Raw genomic sequence first — 11280 nt, forward strand, 5'->3', positions numbered from 1 at the left:
ATGGAGGTGCAACATTGTAAGTGACTCTTACACTTCGTGTTCTTGCACTGTTGTTAGCAAAGCTAAGTGCACAAGACTTTCTGGCATCAGCTTCCCACTTTTAGACAGCAGATTGGTGTGAAAACAGGCTGCAGGAACACTGCTGTCTGTACCCAGCCAGGGTATGTTTCTGATGTAAAAAAATGCATAACTCCAGGGTCTCTGCCAGTGTTGCCAGACCAGTGGCACGCCAGCCCTAAGCTGACCTAACCAAGGTTAAGCATCATGCAATTTTCTACGTTAAGCCATGTCTGAAAAATTGCAACAATTAATACTTAATATATCTTGTTGCAATCCAGTTCACAACCTTTTTTAAACCTGTATAAATAAAAAAAGCTCAAAAGGGGTTCCTGCAACTGTAAAGAAGTAAAAGGAAAAAAAAGAAGCTGTGAATGCAAAATGAGATTTATAGGCTGATTTGATCTCCCACTTACACTGAGTTTACCCTCTGCTGCATCTCCCTCCTGTGTCCCGTGTTCTCACAAGGTGCACCCACTCCACCGACAGCGCTGCTGGCCAGGCAAAAACTGTAAGCTCTGATGTGTAGAGCAGACCAACGGCAGCTTTAAATCCGTACCAAGCATGGTGATGTGACCCTTTTGGTGCCTTACTACGTCCATCTCCTGTAGCAAGGGTTAATGAGCAATATCCATGGAAGAAAGATAAACAGGAGTACACAAAGATGCAGATGGACTTGGATACATGCAACCGACAACCTATTTTGGTGACAGCTGGATGGTTTTGTCTGCTTCTTTGGTTCTCTAGAAGCTATTCTGAAGAATAACACAACTTGATCTTTCAGCTGCTGTCAAGCGCTGGTCTTTGCTCCCACTTCATCCTCTGACTTTCTCATTCTCTTACTCTCCCTTAGTCTCTCTCTCCCTCTCCCTTAAAAACACGTATCATGAGCATGCTGGCGATTGGTGTTCCACGCAGGGGAACAGCAGGGATAGGGAGTGGCATATCTGCACATATACCGCCAACTGTATGACCACACATTTGCATGCTGCCCACAAACACTAAAAAACACACATCCATAAAAGAAAAAGAAAAAAATAGGGCAATCTTGTCACTTAAATAACTCTGGCTTAATAAGGTACACAGCATTGTGAAACCAAGTAAAGCAACTACCAAATCAGCATATTTTTGTTTCACTATTAGTGCTTTCTTAATTAACTGACTGTGTCCTTGCTTTAGAAATTAAAGTAATAGATATGAAGATATGTTATGATAACATATCATGACTTCTCATCAAGTTTCACATTTAAAATCTATTAGTTTGCAAGTACTGAAACCAAGGCTGACTTTAGAAAGTGAAATTTTGAAATTGTAGTATCCGTTTAATAAAAAAATAGTTTTGCCTAAATCCTTCAGCTCTATCTTGAATAATTTCTTAAATTGTTAAAAGCTTAAATTAAACATTGCACCACAGTGCAATGAGGGCAGCCAGCTTTAGAAATGGCATAAAGTAACACTGGCCTTAGCTTAATTTCCCCACCACTACCACGGCTTATTTTGTGTGGCAGGCAATTTTCCAACTTTTCACTTAACATGGTAAATTAATTATTTCCATGAAAGTCTTAAGCCTTTAAAAATCCTCTTCAGGTTAAACTGGACTGATCAAATACCTTTAGTGATGATTAATTGTGAAAAACAGCTTTAAAACAGCTGCCAGTCTAGCAACACTGAGGCCATTTACTAAAAGGCAACACTGTTGAATCCCCTAATGCATGACTATCTCACTTTTATTTGGGCTAACACATTTTATGGGCTGAAGCCGTGATTATGCTTGTTACTTTGTTCATTGTGCAAAAAACAAAACATATAACCCCCCCCCCCCCAAAAAAAAAAAATAAAAAATCCACACCACCATAAAATTTCACACACAAGCTTGAGGCACGCTTGACTTGCATCTTTGAAATATAGGCATTCAAGCATAAACCAAATTTTGCCGAAATTATCTGCAAAAAGTCTTTTTTTTTTTCTTCAAACTGCTGCAGTAATACTTTTGAGTTCTGTGCCAAATGGGAAGCAGAACCAGTGCATCCTGTGCTAACTGAAAATAAGCGCCATTATACCTGCAGAGCTGAACGTGCACACAGACCCATACCTCCAGCTCATCCATTTTCCATATGCACATGGCAACCATAAAACATTGCACCAAAGCTTAACCACAAATTTAACAACAGCAAGCATAAACAAAGCTTTGTGACCTGCATAAAAAAAAGAAAAATGTTTGTGGAAGCAAATTAAAACCTAACATGCTAGCATGGTGTTGCTGATGGAGAACAATGTTTGTACAGCCATGAAATTCAAGGAGTATCTTAAATTATAGAATTTTCTTTTCAGGAGTTCACTGTCAACGGCCTTATTACCCTACGGAATAAACAAGTGCATCACAAGTGCGTAGCCATTCAAACAACTCCCATGTAAAATGTGATCCTTTAATCATTTACTTACATTTGTTTTTTCATGTTTCCACAACAAACAGAAAGGAAGGTGTAGAGCTGACGATGACAGACAACAGTTGTGACTTGGAGCAAGTTCTAATTTTATTATGTATAAGCTTCTATTAAACAAGATTAACTTCCATGGTCAACAAGTCCCTTATCAAATGTTTGATCCCCCCATCTTGCCTTTCTCTGCAGAACAGGAGTTAGCAAGGGGAAAAAAATATAATGATACTATAGTAAAATACTATGCTTGTCACATGACAAACAACATCTGCTAGCAACCTCACTCAAGAAGGAGGGTGACAGCACACCTGAAATTGAACAGATGAAGATATGGGAAAGTCAATCTTCGGATTCTCAGCTTTGCTCAGTCTAAATTATAACCAGCCAACACTTTAATCCCCAGTCACTCAAGCCAATACCTCAGCTGTCCTTCTGTGAATCAGCTTCCTTGAAATAACAGGATTACATCAGTAATAATAACAAGCTTCACTCCCACATATGCCAACAATCTTCCTCTGAGCATTTGATTACTACAAGTTCAAGCATACAGTTAGGAACACTGTTTATGAAAAGAACTAAAACCACGTCCACGTCCAACTGTTAAAAAGACAACAAGATACTGTATCTCACAATAAAATGGAAACATGCAACAGCAGTTTTCAGTTATGTGGCTATTCCTTCAGCATTCACTGCAACGGCATCACTGCCGCAAAAATAATTTTTTCATATCACAGGAAGTCATGACAGTAGTACTATAATACCAAAGCCTAACCTGGCACTGTAATACTTTCCATTCACTCCCCAATCCATCAATCAGCAAACCTAGTTAAAAAGAAAAGTCATTCAAATCAGAAATCCTGCACATTGTCAAACACAACTCAAATGCTTCAGAGGATCCTGTTAGGGCCACAATGAATGGTTCAGAAGTCTTGAAAACAGGATGCTGGGTGAGAAAAGGCAGGGCAATGTGGACGCTGAAAGAGTATAGCACGACAATGTATAGCAAGCTGGAAATATATGGAAACTATAGACTGTCTTATGAATGCACAAGACAGATATTATACTAATAAAAGTTGGAGCGGGATCAATCAGCAAATCAGTCAAACCAGCCCTAAGCATGATCATCCTTGGTCTGAGACTGAGGGGATATTTGTTGAGCAACGAGCAATCACAGCCCAATACTTCTATATATTATTTACGTGCACACGCGCACACGCACACAAACACACTAGGAGAGCTGCAATAATTTTAAAAATAAGGGACAGGAAATGGCATGCTCAAGAGTGTAACGGTTGTCACAGTGTTATTAATCAAATACTGCTTTGTAATAAAAGTGCTGTAATATATTGACCACTAGGAACAGCTTCCATCAGGGAATAATCTAATTAAACTATGCAATCAGTCCTTGTGGTTTATCAGAATTCCATTGTCTGTAACAGCCTTCATCACAAAGGCCAATTAGGTAGTGTTGCTGCAAAATTAGCAGTAAACTTACAGACATATTTACACAGCCAACTGGTAAATCTGGTAAACTCATTCACACAACCACAGATTTTCAAATCCAAGTTTTGTTTCCAATTTTTTTTCCCCTTCCTTCTGCCTACCACAACCTCCTGTGGGAAACCCTTTATGACTTAAAATCCCCTCTAATCTTCGTGGAAACTCAAAATCAACGACTCATTTCCCAATGTGCTGTTTGTTTAAGCTCAGGCTCACGGCCAGTGGTTTCTAAAGGTAGCAGGAACACACACTACTGGGGCCACCTGACATCTTCACTCCTGCATCTTTGTTAATCATCAGCTTCTTATCAAACATCCTTTCAAACATTCATACAGTGCTTTTAACCACACATGGTCAAAATAGGGAGTGATAGCTAAATCTGACCCAGGGTCTGGACAGAAACTGTGTGCAAAAATCCTAAAAATCAAAAGCAAAATAATCCCTAAAATGAAAATAAAAAAGGCAGCACTATGTTAATGAAGCTGAAGGACTGACTGAACCTGATTCCAACCGAAGGTGCCCCTTTTAAGACTGTTGTGGCCATCGCAAATTATTCATTATTAATATAAGAATGTATAAGCCAGTGGGTTTGTACATAAATAGAAACTGTTTAATCTTTTCTTCATTCAATGAGGCAGTTTCTTGGTTTATGAAACAGCAGCTCAAGCACTCCAGGCTGGCAAATTTGAAATAATATCAAAATCATTGAGTTTAAAACATCTTTACACCATGTCCATCATTTTGCAATAAAATTTTCAAATACATTGTCTATAATATGGCTATCTTAAAAAAAATGCAGCCCTCTTCCACTTTTTACCTACATACACGCACACAAATACACACAGGAAACTAGACAATACCCCGTTTAGATAATATTTTTGACTATAGCCCGCAAGTCTTATTTGTAGCCCTAATGTATCCAGGTTAGCTGGCTTTAGCCCTCGTCAGCACTGGCAGGGGAATGTGAAAGCTCTGCTAATGTGTTTTACTGTCACAGAGGAAATTAATTTATTACAGGCAGGGAAAATAATCAGCTGTCATAGACAAGCTGGGCCAACACTGTGGGAAATAAAAAGGAGAAATTCAGCAATATTTTTAAATCTAAAATTACACTGCAGACTTGATTGGGTTATTTAAGTAATTGAAGAAATTAGGTGATTTTAAGTAACTGTTTTAGTAAGTTATTTCATACTTATTGCTTTTTCTTGTTGAGATTATTCAGAATTTTACCTTCTGCTTAGCAAGAATAAACAGAACCCTGATTGATGTTAAAAACCAAGGTTCATGTTGAGCAATGACTGTTTTTATACTGTTACAGTTTGCAACAGTTTACTAGCTACATAATCAAATGAACAACACATACAGAATCACTGTGATTAAGGCAGTAAGCTGTAAATGTCCCTCAGCTTTACTTTTAAGCCACAGTTTAAGTAGTCTGCCTCCTTTTTTTGATTTGTTTTGAGGTACAATATTTGTTGGGGTTGAGAGTGGAGGGTGAATAATAACAACTTTTTTAAAAAGTTATTTTTGACTGCAGGCACGATTACTCAATCATGACTGGACCCAAGGACAAAACAGGGTGCGACCCGTCTAATTGTAATTTGAGACCTTGGACGCTTCTATCTCAGATACTATCTGTTTCAGAGCAGTTACACACCTAATAGATTTGGCATGATGCACTGCGCAGCACCTCTGACATCACATCAGCCCCTTCTATCAACAGTAGATCAGTGGCACAATCAGAAGGAGAGAGAGATCCCAGCCTTTACTGGGCCAACTTTACAAGACAAAGTCAGAACCTCATAACTTGCCCGTTTCTGAGCTGCATCCAGTGACAGAAAAAGTGATAAGATAAGTGCTCTCAGGAGGTCATTTCTCTGAATTTGCTTTTACTGCCAATTGCAAGTGTTCTCATGTAAAAAACACACACGTGGTACATTAAGTGTATGACTGTAGTATTTTAATCAGATGTTTACGGAATACAATTACCTTAAAAAACAAAGAAAATCCATTCACTTTCAATTTGGAAATAAAATCAAAAATAGTAAACCTCATTCTAATAAACTGCCACACAATTCTTATATACTAATAATACCCAAAAATGTGGTCCAGCTTTCCGGTGCAATCACAACCACTATAAACAATTCACCAAACCACAAAGCCAATACAGCGGAAAAGCTTGTGTTGTGAACATGTCTTGCACAACTCGATTAAGAAAGACACAGGAGACTGTGTTGGTGAGAGTCAAAATGATTCTGGGTATTCTACTGTAGTCCAAAGTTAGGCACTGGTTAGAGGTTTAGCGAATGTAGCAGATGAATATTTGAATTCAAGTTACGCATGATGAAGCAAGTAAAACCAAAGAACCCCCCCCCCATAACACGCAGTAATTGCTCCAATGCCTCAGTGAAAATCTTTCAAGCTGATAAACTGGAGTGAGTGTAAACCTGTGAAGAAGTCTGCATTTCCAGGGAAAAACTACAACTTCCAAAGCAGCAGGATAGGTAGGAGCCTAGATATAAGTGATGTTCATTCCACTTAAGGTTATTCATTACCAAAACAGGCAACAGTGTAAAACACTGCCCTTCCCCTTCCTCTGTAATCTGACAGCGAGATATAGAATGGCTTCTAAAATAAGAGCTGAATCCACACTCCAAGCCTAGTCACTTCCATATCTCACAGTATGAGGGCCAGAAATGACAAAGCTCAGCAGTTTTCTAATGAGACTATAACAAATGGAAGGCCTAAATTTAGGTTATTACAACATCAGCAGTGCGCACGCAGGTTTGAACATGGGTTTCTGTGCATGCCTGATAAAGTCATGACAGTACCCACAATTAGTCAGATGCTTTCTAAAGTACAGTGCTTAGGCGGAATTTACTGTGCTGCAGACAAGAAAAGAAAAAAGGTTTGCAAATGCTTTGTTTTAAGTTTTAGTTCACTTCAATCACAGGCAAAATATTTAGACACAATGGTCATTCTCTCAGAGCATACAGTTGTGCAGCAAACAAGAAACAAGATTTTCTACTTCCCATGTAGCATTACAGAGAACTATGCACTTTACTATAAATAGTAGATAATAGAAAGGTGTATGGATTTCTGTCAAATGCACAGGCATTGATTTTAATGTTTCTGGGCCAATAGTGCCAAGGGTTCTTGCCAGCCTAAAACTTAAAGCTAAAACAAGAAAAATGCTTTGTTTAATCAAAGAAACAAAGTTGCTTTGGAAGTATTTGTGCATCACCTGAGCATCAGTTCGAATTGTCACAACTGTCACCAACGACACCTGGAATCAAGTTGGTCTCCATACAATTGTTGATTTAGGTTTTTGATACAACAGAAAAAGAAAGGGAGGCTAAGGAGCTTGGAATAAAATAAAAAAACTGGAGTTCTTTAAGTTTCTTAAAGACATTTTACCTCTTGTTTGAGAAGCATCTTCAATTCTGAAAGAACTATTCAAAGAAAGTGTCCTGATATGTATATACTGACTTTATCCAAACTTAATGATTTCCTATCTTCTTCCAAAAACATAAAAACTACAAAAAAAAATTAAAAATGGAACAGTGCCCAAAGTTAATCACACTACATAGAGGCTGAATGTTAAGCTGAAAGATTACGTGGAAACAGGAAACGAAAAACCTACAGTTGAGTTCACTTGAAAGAAATCTAAAAACAACAATAAAACTCAAATAAGCCTGGACAACTGCTGCAGAGTGCAATTTTGAATGTTCTTAATCGCTCAGTTTCACTCCATCACAAAGAAGTTCTTTGTATACCATGACTTCTCTGCAGAATGGGCAAAGCTGAAGGACCAACAACAGCATAAACGTGAACAAAAGCGCCCGCACTACCAGTTGTCCCACATCATTGACGGCATTTTTGTTACTGTTACACTGTATTACCCAGTGTTGATTATTGTGTTTACTGTGTATATACATAATACTTGTTCTGCTTGGTTGATCCTGTGAAATGAGGCTATGCTGACAACAGCTGTCCAAGTCAATTATTGATATGTAGTAGTCCATTGTGAGAATGTTTATAAGGGCATTTACTATAAGTGAATCAGCTCTCTGTAAAAAATAATGAACAGGCATTACTACTGTGTTGCTAGGGTTTCTATTTCATATTGAATCTCCTGACAATTCAATTTGATCTCAGTTATTTCAGTGCTTTCTAGGATAACAGGTGTGCAAACGCTCAACAGATGTATTTTAGGTAATGTGTCTTGGGGAACTGGCATTATTTCAAAGCCACATCTACCAAATATACCTCAAGTGCAAAACAGGAAGGCTATGAAAACGCAATAAAATAAATACACTGCTTAAGTGTTTCTATTTTCTAGAAGTCATAGACGTCACTTAACTTGTGGTTTACTTACTGGTTAGTGGGAGGTGCAGAGAGTGGGAACGTCACCTCTTCTTCGTCGATTTCCATCCCATCTTGCATGTCGCTTTCATCCATAGTGCCACCGAGCCCCCCACAGCTAGGAGGCGGAGGAGGCGGTGGTGGAAGTGGTGGAAAGACAGTGGGCCCATCCGGGCCTGTTGATGTGGGTGAGATCCGACTAGCTGGACCCTCCATAGTTGGAGAGCAGCACATGCCGCCCACTGTCCCTGAGCTTGTTCCTTGAAAAACTGAATGTCCACCTCCTGCTACGCCACTCCCTGCTCCAGTCATATCCCCACTAAGCATGGAGGAATAGATTATATTCATCTCTGAAAGGGAGTCCGGAGATGTGTTTGAATGCTGTCGGGTGGCTGGTGCCGGCCCTTGCACCAAATCAGTGGTTCCGACTCTGCTCGGCTTGGGATAGTATGGGAAAGGGGCCGTCGTCTCCGGGCCTCCTCCGCCTGCCACCCCTGTCCCTGTCGCGACCGAGCCCGTATCCTCACTGCTGACCTCCGCTGCCATCATAGTAGAAAAATACGTAGAGGGGAAAAAGTCCAGAAGGGAACCTGCCCTTCCCCTCTGTTTTCACAATAATCCCTCGGTGTTTGGGCTCCTGGGAAACAACACCAAAAGTTTCTCAAAAACGCGTTCAGCTAGCCGGCTAATGTTAGCCAACAGCTAACTTAGCTTACTGGGCTGCACTCGCGGGCGTTAGCTTCGCCTCGCATTCGCTCCCTGCAAAAATCACCGAGCTAACGCTAGCGGGACAGCTAGCAGCTTCGAGACACTTGATGAGTTCTTGTTCGCTATGTCTTCATTGTTTCCTGAGTTTAGAGTTCACGCAGAAACACTACTTGAGATTAACCGTTACAATACTTCCAACAGAATATCACTTCACCTATATTTCCTGTTGGTATTTTTGAGTCTGGGGGGATGTTCGGACTTCACCCTCGGCACCAAAGCAGACCACTTGTCGATGAGTGTTGTTTTATTGTCACTGTTGTGTGTAATCCCCTTCTTTTTTCCCAGTGTTGTTTTCTTCAGTTTTAAACCGTCTCCAGTAGCGTTCCCAGACGACTTCAGCCTTATCTCCTATATCCCCGGAGCCGCATGTTGTTCTCCGCGTACTGCCATGTCGTTTACCAACATTTATTATCTGCGTACAAGCTTTATTTCTGGGTTTCGGGGCTAGTGGCTTGCCCGCTGCTGCGCTGCTCTTGTCTCCCCTCCCTCTCCCACTCCTCTCCAGTTAAAGATCAGACACAGCTAAGTGAACACAGAGCGGAACCTTTTCCCCCCCAAATTTAATCCATGGCATCTTCAATCACGTTAAATCTTATTAAGTTGAATAAAATGCGATATTGTCCTTGTTACGTAAATGAAATATAGAATCTCATTATGGTTTGGGGTTTTTTTTTTCTTACCAGAGGATCTCAGAAAACAAGACAAGCAGCAGAGTAAAATCAGTCCTCTAGATATTTTTCTGCAAATAATCTCTTGCTGAGCTACTATACTGTGGCAGGAAATGTTTACACCTTTGATCTGCTGTTTTTAACACGTCAGCAACACCGAACAAGTTTCACTAGTTATCAGATAGGCGGCTCTGTACAATAACCAGAAAAGAGTAATTAGAAAAAAAAACATTTAATGGCAGGATTTATTTACAGTTCCCCATTTAATCTACAACTGCAAAAATATTTTTTTTAATTGTACCTCTTATTCTTGCTTCCATACAAGAACACAGAGATTCAAAATCTCACGTGATGTTATCAGTTACACCTGAGCGTTTCCCTTTCAAGCCCCAACTTCACATTGTGATTTGTGTGTATGTGTTCCTGTTTTTCCTTCAGACAGGTAATGAAAGTCTAGGTAAATGACAGCATGTATAGTTCCACGTCCTCTAGTTTATATTAAAGCAAAGGCTTTTAGTAAAAAAGGGGTGTGTGGCTGCTAATTCTAACTAATTTCACCACTGCATCCTGTTTGATAGAAACATATACTGGGTAGATATGCTACAATGCTATTCAGCTGTTTAAGATGTTCGAGGCGTTTACCTTAACATATTGGCAATAGCACTACAGGGCAGCAAGAAAACCGCTTAAACTAATTTGCGACCTGTCAGTTACGTTTATACAAAACAGGAAAATGCTTTAATTGCAAAGTCATAAATACCATGATAATACTACTAAAATACCAATGTGAAGGAAAAACGCTCAAAAAAGCACGCACAGATGTTCCATCTCATTGCTGGCTCCTAGTGAAATAGGCTTGAATTTTTAATTCTGGCATGGTCCTTTTTAGTGCTGCAGACGTCATTGATAACAGCGTTAAAATAGCAGCCAGGTTCAGATTTGTGCAACGCACGGACCCAAGTCTTTCTTTCTTTTTATTTCTAGATGCATAAATACAATTTTAGCCCAACTGTTGCAAAGCTGAATTCGTTTCCTGTATCACCCTCTTTCCTCTAGATGAAGAGAATAATCTGCATGTTGTGCTAAACTGCAGCACTATTACAGAACAACACCAGGAGGACAAATGTTTTGTTAGACTATCTGTCTATGTAGTCTATATATATATGTGTGTGTATATATATATGTATATATATATATATGTATATATATATATATGTATATATATATATGTATATATATATGTATATGTATGTATATATATATATATATATATATATATATATATATATATATATATATATATATATATATATATATATGTATATAAAGATAGATAGATAGACACAAATTGTGTGCACTAAAAATATCAAAGCAAGATTATGTGCCACTTTTATCTAAATATTTATATGAAAAAAATAACTAGCTAAACTATAAAGGAAAATACTAACAGTGAAGAGTGGCTGGTGGAGCACCACACTCTAACA

General features: G+C 39.0%; 1 protein-coding gene across 2 annotated transcripts in view; it reads right to left on the bottom strand.

Moving 5' to 3' along the window:
- Window positions 1-9804, bottom strand: part of rasa1a (RAS p21 protein activator (GTPase activating protein) 1a) — a 32377-nt gene extending 22573 nt beyond the window's left edge. The window contains exon 1 of one of the 2 annotated variants that reach the window (XM_084945829.1): window positions 8374-9804. In XM_084945829.1, the coding sequence (XP_084801955.1) occupies window positions 8374-8909 (536 nt within the window). In that variant the 5' untranslated portion in view covers window positions 8910-9804. Of the gene's footprint in view, window positions 1-473; window positions 1233-8373 lie in introns of those variants that run through there. The other variant, XM_084945830.1, reaches the window with a different exon arrangement.
- Window positions 9805-11280: the final 1476 nt, after the last annotated feature.

This window comes from Perissodus microlepis, chromosome 12 (assembly GCF_051167445.1).
Source record: "Perissodus microlepis isolate ML-2025 ecotype Zambia chromosome 12, ASM5116744v1, whole genome shotgun sequence".
NCBI classification, from domain to species: domain Eukaryota; kingdom Metazoa; phylum Chordata; class Actinopteri; order Cichliformes; family Cichlidae; genus Perissodus; species Perissodus microlepis.